The following is a 15,199-nucleotide window of genomic DNA, read 5'->3' as shown; positions in this document are numbered from 1 at the left end:
CAAGATAGAGTTGTAAGATAGACTGAATTGAAAGAATAATTGGCGTAAACCCATCCAGTTGTTTCTATGGCTCTGAATTATGGCTCATTGGTCAGCCAAAATAGTTTAGTAGAGATCTCCACTAATTTATCATTTGTTGAAGGTAATATCCTATGACATTCCAGCCCCTTGACATACTCAAGTATAGGCTTGAGCTGAAGACATTTTTCACTCCCAGGTCACAACTGAAAACTAACACATTTCCTGGTAAACAATCATTGCAAAGAAATAATGTTTGATTTTGGAGCTGAACAGTGGAGCTGAAATCCACTGCTTTATTAACTTTAGAAGTGCTTAATAATGACTGGGGCCACAGTCAAGAAGAGTATGCGTGCACACTTTTAAAAACAGTTTCTATTTCATAATCTGACAAATGCAATTCTAAAGCTAACTTCAGTGTTTCTTAACCTTCAAACAAGTATACTAAAAAAATTACAAACTTACTTGAAGTACTAGAGATTACTTGCTTAATAGCACCATGTTCCATAAGATGAATAATTTTCAGAGTCCTTCTATCATTTAACAAACATAATATTAAGCACTTCTAAAGTTAATAAAACAGTGGATTTCAGCTCCAACATGTTCTTCGTAAGTTTTCAACAGTTTCCAGGAGTGCAAATAACCATGGAAAGAAAAATAGGATATAACACAATCATTACAGAGAAATCCCCAAGCTATAATGATTGAGCTAAGAAAAGCATTATTTATATTTCCTTTCTGATCAATACACAGACCTGGATATGAAACAGAATTAGATTCCCTTGATGTTAAAACATAGTAGCTACATTCTGAATTTGAAACCCACCCCTTGGGGATTTACTAGGAGCACAGAAATGTATACTGATCTAGCTCTTGTGATCCAATCTAGCAGTGGACATTAAGAACAACTGGTACCTTCATACGTATAAGTAATGGAAGCATGACTACAGAGCTATTTCTGTTTACAAAATTCTCCTGATGGCTGGGTGAGAGATTTTAATTTTCTCCTTGAATAAGCAATGGATATTATTTTGAACAATGTTTAATGTGCATGCTTCTCTCAGATAAGGTCCACTACATTGTTGCCTTTAAAAGTAAACAAACATGTAAATGTGTTCAGGTAATGATGATCCAAATTTCTGCATAAACAGAGTTTTGGGTTTTCTGAATGCCTGATGATGTTATGGTTTTAAATAAGAAAAATAAAACTCTAAAACATTAAGAAGTAAGGCACCTTAAAATTGAGCTTGTCAAATCTATAATTCAAAATTTAAAGGAAATCAAAACATTTACTAAAATCACAATGTTAGATATTTTGCTCTAACAACAAAAGTTCATTCAATAAGAAATTTTAAAAACTGTCAACATATTCCTACTGATTTGAAAGTCCTCTTCTTTTGCATTTCTAGCTTAATACAGGCTGTCCTTGGCTTATAACCGCAAGTGAACCCAAAATTTATGTTACTAAGCAAGAGTGTTAAGTAAATTTTGTCCTATTTTATGTCTTTTCTTGTCACAATTGTTAAATGAATCACTGCAGCTGTTAAATGAATTGGGTTTCCCCATTGACTTTGCTTGTCAGAAAGTTGCAAAAGAGATCATAGGACCCCAGGATACTGCAATTGTCATAAATATGAATCAGTTGCCAAGTGTCTGAATTTTGATCATGTGACCAAGTGGACCCTGAAATGGTCATATGTGTGAAAAAAGGTCATAGGTCACTTTTTTCAGTGCTGTTGTAACTTTGAACAGTCACTAAATGAACTGTTGTAAATTGGGGACTATCTGTATTTCTGTATTTGTCAAACCACAGTTTGATGAGATACTTCTAAGGGAAGACTGAGGTTTCAACACTTCCTATAAGCTTGGACTTAGCCAAAATAAGAACAGTTGTTTCTAGGCAGAATTAAAACCATGGTTTGACAATTTGGATATCACTGCAAATTTTGTTTAACAAACTAGGCAATTTATATAGACAGTAAAGTGAGAAAATCGGAGAAGATAGAATGGAATTTATGCACACAGAGGCACAATCAATCCAACAAGCCATTGTCTGAATCAGGCTTGTGTCTCCACCACCACCCCAATGTTGATGTTTTAGACTAGAGACAATACATTGTGAAAATACATAATCTCATTTCAATATTATACAGCAAAATATATAACTATGGACTTCAATATTTTAAATTGGATTTCTTGAACTGTTTTGGTTCTTACAATAAGCATTATAGTTGGCATAGAAACTAGTCACAGTGATGATCTACCTATTGTATATTATATAAATAAGAACTGTAAGAGTGAAATTTCTTTTCACCAGCTGTTTATTCTAAAGGAACTATATGACTATAAAGAAAACAGTAAGAGACAAGAAATGAGAAAGGTTGATACTGAAGAACACAGGATAAAAAAGGCAACTAAACAGTATCTGTCCCAAGAGATGTAATATAGTATTTGACCTTCATTCTCCACATTTGATTTATTTGGAATGAACGAGGTAATATTATGACTTACTACTGAATAGGGATGCCAGTGGAAGTTCGTAATTACAGTTTTTCATCTTAAACTCTCTTAGAAAGTTAACCTCAGAAATATTGTCATTGGAAAAAAAAGTATTTTTTTTCAGTTTCATTTATAAAAATACCCTGCAAATTTCCAATATAATTAATTTGGCAGTTGGACAAAGGTCATGAAATGTTCAATTTTCATATTAGAAGAGGCCATGTTTTGTAGAATCACTTGTTCTTCACTCCAGGGGGATGAATCAGAAAGGGGCCTCTAGGCTGTTTTGAACACAGTACAAAACAGAGGAAGAAGAAAGATAACTTGAAATTCTTTTAAGAGAAGCAGGAAAGCTGTGAGTCAGATGCCTTGTAGATTTTCAGGGATTAAACGGAACAACCAAAAAAGCTTAATGAGATTGTCCTATAGATGATTGCAGTGATGAAATCTGAAATGGTTTACTACCGGTTTGCAAGCTGTGCATGCGCGCCATGCGCCAAACACGCACTGTGCATTTCCATGTGCAGTGCACACCAGGTGTGAGCTGCGCATGCAAGTGCACTGCGTACTAAAAGGAGCTTGGGAAGGTTAGTAGAACAACGCAGAGGGGTGATCAGCTGTGCTGCGCGATTGTCGGAACCTTTTTTTAAAAACTTTTTTAAAGCATTTTTTACTACCTATTTGCCAGAACCGATAGTAAAAAAATGCTCTTAAAAGTTTAAAAAAAAGGCTCTGACAATCGTGCAGCACAGCTGTGATTGTTGGAGCCGTTTTTTTACTTTTTAAAAGCATCTTTTACTACCTATTCGCCCAAACCAGTAGTAAAAAAATGCCTAAAAAGTAAAAAAAAAAGTTCCAATGATCAGCTGAGCGACGCGCGATCATCAGAACTTTTTTTTTTTTACATTTTTTACTACCGGTTTGGCGAACCAGTAGCAATTTTTACTACCAGTTTGGGCGAACCGGCCCGAACTGGTAGCATTTCACCCCTGGATGATTGTGCACAGATATAAAATATGCTTTGACTGATGGAAATGAAATTCAAGAATAAATTGGAAAATTGATGTTAAGTACCGGGTTTAACATCACTTATTAGAATATATAAGGACACAGAACAGATTGAAATCCATGAAAGAAAAATGTAGACCTTTAGTGTGTGAAATTGTGATTGAGATCCAATTTGGTCTGGTGGTTAAGGCACTAGGCTAGAAAGCAGGAGATTGTGATTTCAAATCCCGCCTTAGCGATGAAAGCCAGCTGGGTAACCTTTGGCCAGTCACTCTTCTCAGCCCAGCCCAGCCCAACCCATCTTGCAGGGTAGTTGTTGGGTGGGACAATAGGAGGACGAAAGTGTGTTAGATAAAATGTGACCTTTTACAAATATCACCTTGAGGTATTTGTAAATATAACAAAGGCAAGATACAAATAAATAATTAAAAATATATGTCCATAGCAAAACTTATCCACTTTCACTCCTCTATCTTTCTACATATTAATGGTTTCTGCTTAAGCCATCATGTCATTCCAATTAAGAAATTATATAATATAATTATATAAGAAATTAATTTGTAGGTTGGTATAAATTATATTGACAGTTGTTCAGTTGAGATATCATGAAACCAATGTGCATGGAAAGGGAAACAGTCACACAACTTGCTCAATAAACTATGACTTGGTGGCCCAGAATGACTACACCTGAACTGAATCTTAAACTTATGAATGAATGACTGTATTCAAGCTTATACATAATTATCATTATAGTTATTTATTTGCTTCCCTAAATTTAGGCTGGGGTTTAAGACATTTTATGAAAATAAAATAACCAATTCACTGTTCACGATGAAGCTTCTCCTTACTCTCAATTCATCTACTTTAAATTGTTCAATCTGATAAAATACTAAATGTCTGAAAAACAAATTGAATCAAGAATTATATAATAGCCTGTTTAACAAGAGACAAGCACACCTGCCAAAAATTTAACTGATGATCACATTGTTCAACTTTTCCTGCTCTCTCTCATCTGTACACAAATATCTACATTCATAAATTACAGACAATATAACAACTAAACAGAGCACAAATGGAATTTCAATGTTGTTTTATTGCCATGTGTCATTACATCTTTGATTTCATTCTCTTCTATACCACACATTCCATAAAATGCATGTGCATGCATGCACACATATCTGTATAATTCCTAAATAATAGCTCTTTTATTGGATCACATCATTGTTTGTAAGAAATTTTCCACTCTTGTTATTATGGCACTTAGAGATTGATTCACACTTGCATATTTGTAATTTGGTTTTTCTTTTATATTTGATGGATAAATGAACTAATTCCATTGACGATGCCCTATGACTGAGGTGATATAACAATATATGACATGTGATGTTAGATCTGTGGATAGCATTCTCACATATGTGAGGCATCATTTGCTCTTTGAGCCATTAAGTTATGATGGTTTAAATCTGTTCACACATGTGAGACTTTACATGATGTTGCCATTATTATCAAGGGATGAATTTTGATTCATTAAGGCTTCTTTTTGAGTCTGAACGCATTCCAGGGCTGGTTAATTTGGGAGTTTTCTTTAGTTGGTTGTTGTTAGGTTTTTGTTTGGTTGGTTAGAGTTTTTGGATGAAATTGTCTTTCAATTTGTTAGATTTTCATTAGAAGTAATTATAAATTTAACAATAATAGTTAATATTCAGACAGTTAGAATCTAAGTTAGAGAATGGACATAAGATCTAACAATTATTGCTCTGCCCTACAAACATATTCATTTGTAGAGTTTTAAAAGAGAATAAATGAAGTTTTCAATAAAATAATCCATGTATTTTGCTTCTATATATTGTAGATCTCACAAATCCCCAAGGATCCTGCAAACTTCAACAATCTATACTATGGGGATCTGACACTTCTCAGCATAAGACAGCTGCAGGCACTCTATCACTAGAGTGATCTTTTTGTTAAGAGAAAGTAGAGGAAGTAGAAAGAATTGTGCAACAAATGGAGGTTATATTATATAAAAAAGAACATCAATGGTTTGATCAAAAGCACGTAACATTTAAGAAAGTAAAGAGGAAATGATAAAGGGTTGCAATGGCTGCCGAGTGTAATAGCTTATAAAGCTAGAAAGATCAGAGGATTGATGAGTGAGAAAATAAAATACAAGAGGCTAGAGTTGAAAAGTAAAGGGAAACAATATAATCTGAAGAATGGGAAAATATGTTTTGGGAAGTTGAATTAGTGAGAATGTTATTTCTGAACATACAGTTAATTCAGAAAGTATTCAGACCCTCTTCACTTTTGTCAATGCTGCAGCCCGATTCTATAGTTGTTGAAATTCATTTTTTCTTCATTAAACTAAGTACCCCAATTTGTCTCTATAGAAGGCCTCACAGCTGACAAAGCATACTGTAGCCTAGCAAAAGCCATGAGATCAAAGGAACTGCCTGCAGAGCTCAGAGACAGGGTTATTGCAAGGCACAGATCTGGGAAAGGCTACAATAAAATTTCTGCTGAACTGAAGGCTCCTAAGAGCACAATGGCCTCCATAATTCTCAAATGGAAGACGTTTGGCACAATCAGGACTCTTCCAAAAGATGGTTGCCCAGTCAAATTGAGGAATCAGGGAGGAGGGGCCTTAGTAAGAAAAGTGATCAAGAACCTGATAGTCACGCTGACTGAGCTATAGAGATACTGTGAGGAGATGGGACAGAGTTCCAGAAGGACAACCACCACTGCAGCCCTTCACTGACCTGGGCTTTATGGCAAAATGACTAGACAGAAGCCTCTCTTCAGTGCAAAACACATAAAAGCCCACTTGGAGTCTGCAAAAAAGCTCCTGAAGGACTCTCAGGCTGTGAGGAACAAGATTCACTGGTCTGATGAAACCAAGATTGAACTGTTTAGCCTCAATTCTAAATGGAGAAAACCAGACACCACTCATCACCTGCCCAATATCATCCCAACAGTGAAGCATGGTGGTGGCAGCAGTATCATGCTGTGGGGGTGTTTTTCAGCAGCAGAAACTGGGATACTGGTCAGGGTTGTGGAAAACTGAATGGAGCAAAGTATAGGGATATTCTCAATAAAAAACTATCCCACAGCACTCAGGACCTCAAACTGGGCTGAAAGTTCACTTTCCAACATGACAACGATTCTAAGCACACAGCCAAGACAACATAGGAGTGGCTTAGGAACAACTCTGTGAATGTCCTCGAGTGGCCCAGCCAGAGTCCTGACTTGAACCCTATTGAACATCTCTGAAGGGATCTGAAAATGGCTATCTACGGACAGTCACTATTCAACTTCTCTGAGCTTGAGAGGATTTGCAAGGAAGAATGGCAGAAAATCCTCCAATCCAGGTCTGCAAAGCTTGTCACGTCATCCCGAAAAAGACTCGAGGCTGTAATTGTTGCCAAAGGTGCTTCAACAAAGTAATGAGTGAAATGTTTGAATACTTATGCTAGTGTGATACTTCAGTTTTTTCTTTTTAATAAATTTACAGACATTTTTAAAATTCTGTTTTCACTTTGTTATTATGGAGTATTGAGTGTAGATTAATTAGAAAAAATGAATCAACAACTGTAGATTCAGGCTGCAGAATGCACTGTATGTTTTACAGTTGAAGAAATGTTTTCATTTTAAAACCCCCCCCCCCAATTATTTCTCTTTCTCGTACTCTATGTCTGAAGCAGATATTCTCCTTCTCTTCACAAATACACTCACTCACTTTAGCAACCATACAAGTCTTTAAGAGTAATCTTTAAAGAGTAAATGCATCAAGAAGGTAGAATGCTACCTTTTTGTTCATTGTGCCTGTCAATTTTAAATGGCAGGTGGTGGTCTTAAAACTGAAATGTTCACTTGGACAGACAGTGCCTACATATAAATTGGATAATAGAAAACATTAAACAAAAGTTTAGCATTTTATGAAGCCTGCATGTAGCAATCCTCTATCTTAAACCAAATCAAGCAAGAGAGCATATACAACACAATTACTCTATTGATAGTGTTTCAATCATTGCTTTGCCCTTTAAAGATTACAGAATTAAATACGGCAGCATTTTAAATCTGTTCATATATTACCTCTGTAGGATTAAATGGTACTGATGCATGAGGAATTTCAAAAATGCTGTAAGCACTGGTAGCATCATTGACTCAATTAAATGATTTTCAATCATTCTCCCAAGTGTTTGATTTATTTTATAATAGTCAATGTCCAAATCTCACCTAGTGAAGAAGAACTTTGCATCACAGAAGCTTTTTACACTAGAAGAAACCTCCAAAGTAAATTCAGAAGCATCATGAGATGGGACAAAAAGCAAAAATACAAAAATGCAAACGGGAGGACAGAAATGATATGAAGTTTAAAATACAAGGGAATGAAAGAGATGGAAATTGAAATGATAGATAACCTACTGTAAGTAATGTGAAAGCATAACAGTAGGGGACTGGAATAATCAGATATGGAACAATTTGACAATAGACTGGTTTCAAACTGAAGCACCTCAAAAAGACCTTAAGAGCAGAATAATTACACTTCTCTTTAGAAATAAAATTTAAAGAAAAAAAGTTTAAAAACATAAAAAGCCTGATGTTTATGCTGATCAAATTGTAAGAAAAAAGGATGGATTCAAAAGTTGGAATTGTAAAGAAGGTACAGGTTGAGAAAAATGGCTGAATACAAAAGGTGGAAAAATGATTGAAAGTATGCAAAGCAAGATCTTTCTTGCCTAGAGTAGAAATAGAAGAGGAATGACTGTTTGAATTCACATCTTTTCAGTTTATTTTCCATCTTTCTTTTCCCACACATTTTATCAACTCCCAGTTTCCTTTTCTGTAGCAAACATGCAAAAACAGCTGTCACAAGACATTGAAGCTAAAATAAAGCAGAATATAAGTATTCTATATGGCACTGAGTGATACATGGCAATGAGGAATACTTTCAGAAAATAGTTCACTATTGTTTTCTGGGTCAGTGCCCCGGGAGTTAAGAAAATAGTGATCAAACCACTGTGTGCTAAAACACAGTCTGGAACAACCTTTTACCAACTCTCTTCTGTCTTTGGTGAATGAATAATATATCTATGACAGATTGTTCTACATACTGTTTTAGTTTACAGAATATCTAAATAACATGAAAGCCACTGTTCTGTCCCCATACACACCAACAGACGTTCAAGAGTTAAAGACCAAACCAGCCGGCAAAATCCTTTTCCTTATGATAACAGAACTTGGCAACAACTTAGTGGCTGCCTGCCAAGAGTTTATTATTTACGAAGAGGAGAGATAACTTCTCCCCACTCCTGGTACATCAAAAGAAACAGCTCAATAATTACGGAGTCAATCAAGTCCAGAGATAATCCAGCAAAGTCTATAGCAAAAAGTCCGGCAATGCAGAATGGCGTGGAAGCTTTCAGCTTTGTTCATCACAAGGTTTGACTGGCCACCACACTCTCTTTTATATCCTGTGGGGTGTGGTCCAGTGACTCAGCCTAATCTCGGGCACGCCTTTTCTTCTGTTGCACGCGCTTATCTCTGCGACGCTGGCGTGGATCCAGCCAAGACTCATTACCCTCATCACTGTCCATCTGTGGCTGCGTGGACGTGCTTGGCCCTGGCCCTATCTCTTGCCCTTCGGCGGACACCGAAGGCATTGCCAGAGAGGAGGGTCCTGGAGAGGGAGACCTTGCCAACTCCTCTCCTTCACTCTCGGAGTCCTGTCCTGCCAATGACACAGGCTCAGGTAACGGAGCCACAACAACCACGTAAAAGGTGAAAGTGTGAGAAGGACTTGTCATTTGGCTAATGTACAAGATAATTCTAGATGAGCATTGCACAAGGATTATGGGAAAGGCCCAAAGAAAAGCACCTTCATTTAGCAATCAGTTTAAACCTCAGTTTCTCCAGAGAGAAATGGAAAGTTGGCAACATAGAACTAGACAAATATTTATTTGAAGATTTTGGAATTCAATGTAAGTAATGTTCCTTTAGTAAGTATTTTTTAGTTTGTCCACATTTTTCACCACATAGACATCAGCTCACACAATACCCTCAAGCAGTAAGCATACAATTATTTCAATTTTTTAGAACAAAATTAAAACATTTTTTTTGTGAGAGGAACAAAAATTGTGGCTAAGTACATAGAGGAAAAAGGCAAGTATATATAAGTGGAGAGCACAACTCAAGAATTCAAGAGATGACATCTTTAGCTAACATACTAACTCATAGAGAAACTGCCTCCTCATTCACTGCTGTTGTTATGAGTACAGACCAAAGAACTAAAGGTGAATATGAATCCAACTAGATTCAATGCACAAGAGACCAGAAAACTTTGCAAACTATAGGTTTAGGGTTTGTTTTTTTTTTGTAAACTACCAAGATATAAAGAATTCAGATTCACATGGTATTCCTATAGAATACCATGTGAATCTTAATTCCTTATATTTTGCTATCTTATAAAAAATTCTGAAAGGAATACAAAGTCATGCATACATGACAAAAGTTATATTCTAAGTCAGTCTTATTTTATCTGAGTACATGCTGTGTGAGTGGCTAATAATAGCTTTAACTGCAATTAGAAAATTGGCTTGAACCCCAATACAAATAAAATGGTTTTGTAGAATAAAATTTATTCCCAATTATTTTTTATATTTAATTATATTTAAGACTGCCTGACTCCAAAATAACTCACATGTAGAGTTATTATTATGGTTTGTCACACAGTCAGACAGATGTTCATACTGGATAGCTTCTCTCCCTACCACACTGAATGCTTAGTTTACTTGGTTCTTTCTGTATAGTAGTTTAGTTCTAGAATGGAAATTAATGGCATTATTTACAGCCTTAAACATACTCTCAAATTCTGTAATATGGAAAAAGTTTTCTGCATAACTTATAGAACTGTGTATTGCACATGGCATATGTGGTAGCAAGAGCAATAGCACTCAGACTTATATACTGCTTCATAGTGCTTTAGAATAGAATAGAATAGAATAGAATAGAATAGAATAGAATAGAATAGAATAGAATAGAATAGAATAGAATTCTTTATTGGCCAAGTGTGATTGGACACACAAGGAATTTGTCTTGGTGCATATGCTCTTGGTATGCAGCCCTCTCTAAGTGGTTTACAGAGTCAGCGGACTCTGTTGTTGTTGCCCCCAACAAACCTGGTCCTCATTTTACCGATCTCAGAAGGATGGAAGGCTGAGTCAACCTTGAGCCAGCAAGAATCAAATTGCTGAACTGCTGGCAGCCGGCAGTCAGCAGAAGTAGCCTGCAGTATTGCATTCTAGCCACCTTGTACATATTTATGCTTACTCAATATTATATAGAAAAAAATGAAAACATAAATAGATGTGCTTCATTGTATGTGAAATAACTAGGCAAATGATTTAAGTCCTGTTTGCTAATTACATTTTTATTTTCTTGGTATTTTAGGAAGAAAGAGAGCATTAATACACTCAGAGAATTACTAAAAGTAATAGGCTTCAAACTACTGATTGCATGGTTGATTGTATACATCACAAAATATAACAACTTTGCTCTGGTGGCTCACTTTACCTGTTTCATAGCACAGCTGTTCTCAAGAACTTGTAGTCATGTTTTTTCTACTTCAAGTTTTATTTATTTATTTATATTTATTCATTTTTATATGCCGCCCTTCTCCAGAGACTCAGGGCGGCTTACAATGCGTTAAGCAATAGCCTTCATACTTTTGTATGTTTTATACAAAGTCAGCTTATTGCCCCCACAAACCGGGTCCTCATTTTACCCACCTTAGAAAGGATGAAAGGCTGAGTCAACCTTGAGCCTGGTGAGAATTGAACTCGCAGTAATTGCAGGCAGCTGGATGTTAAATGCTGCCTTAGTAGGAGGCATTAGCCTCCTACGCCACTCAGGCTCTTTCTTTGGTATTATTAAATATAATTAAATATATTTGTATACATCCAAAACACAAATTCTTCCACGGAGACGGGTGGAATTAGTGGTTTGGAATTCAATAAAGCATATTAACATTCTCTCTCATTCTTTGTGCACACTAATTTTATTTATTTGTCCAAGATGATACAATATATGTGGTAATGAATGAGATAGATCATCTTAAAAGTGTAAAATATATCTGTTAAATTAATGTATTTACTTATACAAAAAGACAAATCAGGAAACAAAATATAAAACTTAAAATCTTTAAAGGCAAATTAAAATATACACCTTGAAAATATAGGGAATATAGCGGCTTGCAATTATTATTTCAACATTACACATATAATAAATGTTGAATATAGTATGCTATATATAAAAGAAATAATAAAAAGAATTGAAGTACATTTTAAATACAATATTATTGTTATTGGTAACTATGGACATAATTGCATATTTAAAAATAAATAAACCTATAGCAAATGTATATCTATGTCTAGTTAGATATCATAGCACTAATTAATATATAAATTACCAGGAAATCAATACCCCCAAGGTCTGTGTTTTGCTATTTACTAAACAAGATACTGCTACTTTTGACACTGGTGATTAAGGAAAGACATTTATTAGGCTTTAATACACATTCCTGAAATCCATGATACATTAATTTTTAATAGTACCACTCTCTGAGCTCCATTAAAAAGATGGTGGGGAAAGATTTTAGAGTAATTAATGATATAGTTAGCTCCTAAATATTAATAGGAATTGTAGTCTTGCATAAAATTTAACATACAAACCTTGCCAATACTGTCACACCAGTAATTAAAGTTGAATATGTAATTACAGTGATTTTTCTGAGTTATAAGATGGTAAAAGACTTGCACTTTATTAGTTTCTATGTAAACTTGGGGTATTGGTTAAACTTTCCATTGTATGTTTTTGTTTTTTAAAAGAATAGTATTTCTGTAACAATCCATACATGTATTACAGACCTGAAAATGCAATTAAAGTATTTCTGATTGGAGTTCTTTTGCTAATTTACAGATTTAACTTAGGAAAAGAATCCATGTTTGAAAAAATGAAGTGGTAGTATCATGCAATGAATAAGAAGCATTTGCCCAAGGGAAATCTTAAGCATGCATGGAAGCACCAATTCCAGTACTTACCAAACCTTTTCTTTCATTACATAAAACTGCTTATCAGAAAATCTTATTGAACTTTGAGTAATTCTTTTCTTCAGAACTGTTGTAACTTCAAATGATCGCTGAACAAATGGTTGTAACTCGAGGACTATATGTATAATAAAATCCATATCATTGAATGAACTTTATGTCATTTCAACAAATTACCATTGGTACTTTCACCTGTTTTCATCTTAAAAGGAATAACTTGGGAGATTTTCAAATGTATTTTACAGGTGGCAATCTTTAAGTCAATTTAAATATCTTTGTTGTGCTGGTAAAGGATTCATGTGTAATTATGCAAAGAAAAACCACTTTTACCCAATTTGGGGTAATTTAATGAGGTTTGGGAAGCACTGGCTTATCCCGTAGGCCAGTTTCTGAACATTCTTACCTGTTCTGGATAAATTATTAAGCAAGGCAGTACTTTCTGATTTTTTTTTTCTATACTGGAAGATGCTAGCAGTACTTACATGTGAGGTTGTGGAGAACAGCCTGGACTGCTATTTCCATTGCTGTCAATGTGCTCCAAGGAACCGTTGAGATCTTCATGGACTGCTTGTAGTAAGCCACTGGATGTGTTATTTATTAATCCGGGATTACCAAGCAAAGGTAAACTACTTTCTGCCAGTGCAGCCTAGCAGTGTGGAGATGATATAGCATTCTTAGGATGCTTAATACATACTGAGGTACATACAAGTAAACAAATGTCTAGAGAAAAAAAGTGTTCTGTTTTTTTCTGTATCTGACAATACACACACACACACACACACATACACGCACACACACACACACACACACACACAGCACTGCTGGATGGAATTACTAAATATGTTCTGACACCAATATATACCATGTCTTCTGCCTTCAAACTCTGACTCTAAAATGCACTAATCTTAAATCTTATGTCCTAACATATAGTGTACATTTTGTTTCTGTTGCCAGCCTGTATATATATATTTTAAAAATGACCAGAACTTAACTCAAAAGAAAAGAGTTCTGACATTTGCCTTTTCTGCATGAAAATTATATTTTACAATTAAACTTTAAAGTTTTTGCTATGAGCACCATACTCTCTAACACTATGTTATGAAATCATTCTTGACAGCCTGGATAAATATTAATGCATATTCACATGCATTTGCAAAAGCTTCTATCAATCTAGTATTTGAAATAAAACAGAGTGTTCCAGATTTTGCCACAGGGTGTCCTTCTTGCTTCTTTACATCAAAATGAAGAGAATTAGAACAGGTACTTCTTGCTGTGCTAGGTAATACAACTTCTTTGGGAGATTAACCTATCTATTTATAATGCCCTAAATGCCCAACTAACATTAACATAGACAGTTATCTTTCATACAAGAAACAATGCAAGCAGAAGGGCATATAAAAGAAATGAATGGTTTAATGATTTACCTGTAAGCTTGCATTAAGTGCTGCTCCATAGCCTAAACTGGTGGGTATGTTTTTCACTAACGGTGGGCTTCTGAAAATAAACAATTTTTCAAAGAGAAATTTATTCATTAAACGGGGAACAGAAAGAAATGATAGAGCATGGGAACACAATAATTTTTACATCAAAGAGGAAAAGAACCCCGGATTGATTGAATTTCAACTAATCATTCAGTCAATTTATTAATCCACAATAATTAATCAATTAAAGTATTAAGTGATCGATTGTCATGGATCCATTTCTTCTATAGAAAAGTCCAGTGAAACAAAGGATGTTGTGAACAGTGCATAGACTCTCCATCGTTGAACAGAATTAACATGAACTCATTTATTTATCTGCTAGTGTAGGTCCCATCATTTCCCATTAACTCAAGTGCCATTTATACCACTTTCTCCTCTGATTCATTTACAAATAAACTAAAACACGTGCCCCGAAATCCTCTTTTTACGAATCTGCCTTGTGAAGTAAATTGGGCTGAAAGAAAGTAATTGGCCCTAAGTTATTCAGTGAGTTTTTGTGGCTGAGAATGGAGCTTCCCAATCAACACCTTAACCACCACTCTATTTCTCCCATAGAGGCATATGTTGATAATAGTTTCACTTGGCTAAAGTGTCTAACTGTAGTTATCAACGTGAATGCATGACTGAACACTGTGTGTGTATGTGTGAGTGAGTGAGTGAGGGGGGAGAGGGAGGGAGAGGGAGGGAGAGAGAGAGAGATGCATAGGAAAATAAGGAAATAAACTCTTCTACATGTTTGTCACAGACTTTAATTTAAGAGTTCACTCACAGAACTTTCCTCCATTTATCCTTTCCTTTTTCTTCTTTCCTCTTACAACATTTCAACAACAGACTGTGTGATTATCCAATGTGAGATTCCATTTTAAAATAAAATACCTCTTCCCCTCTTGTCCACATGGAATGGCCAGATCTTTTTTTACAGAGGAAGTTAGAAAATTCTAGTACATTGAAAAAGTAGTTGACTATTGTCACAAAAATGAATTCATTAAATGGTGGTTCAAAGAAAAAAATTGTTCCCCCTCAATGGCATAGCTTTTCTACATACTTACACACGCATTCTATAGATTGTAATTTAATTATAATATGTCAACT

The 15,199-nt window shown here is 35.1% G+C and overlaps 1 protein-coding gene across 12 annotated transcripts in view; it reads right to left on the bottom strand.

Annotated features, from left to right (window-relative positions):
• Positions 1–15,199, bottom strand: part of FOXP2 (forkhead box P2) — a 1,221,669-nt gene that overhangs the window by 21,850 nt on the left and 1,184,620 nt on the right. For all 12 annotated transcript variants that reach the window (XM_087874168.1, XM_087874175.1, XM_087874172.1 and 9 more), the window contains 2 exons: positions 14,051–14,120; positions 13,109–13,272 (listed from right to left, as the gene is read on the bottom strand). In XM_087874168.1, the coding sequence (XP_087730294.1) occupies positions 13,109–13,272; positions 14,051–14,120 (234 nt within the window). The remainder of the gene's footprint in view (positions 1–13,108; positions 13,273–14,050; positions 14,121–15,199) is intronic.

The sequence above is a fragment of the Pantherophis guttatus genome, chromosome 7, assembly GCF_059756535.1.
Source record: "Pantherophis guttatus breed Tessera chromosome 7, ASM5975653v1, whole genome shotgun sequence".
Lineage (NCBI taxonomy): Eukaryota > Metazoa > Chordata > Lepidosauria > Squamata > Colubridae > Pantherophis > Pantherophis guttatus.
This window is presented reverse-complemented; position numbering and strand designations above follow the sequence as displayed.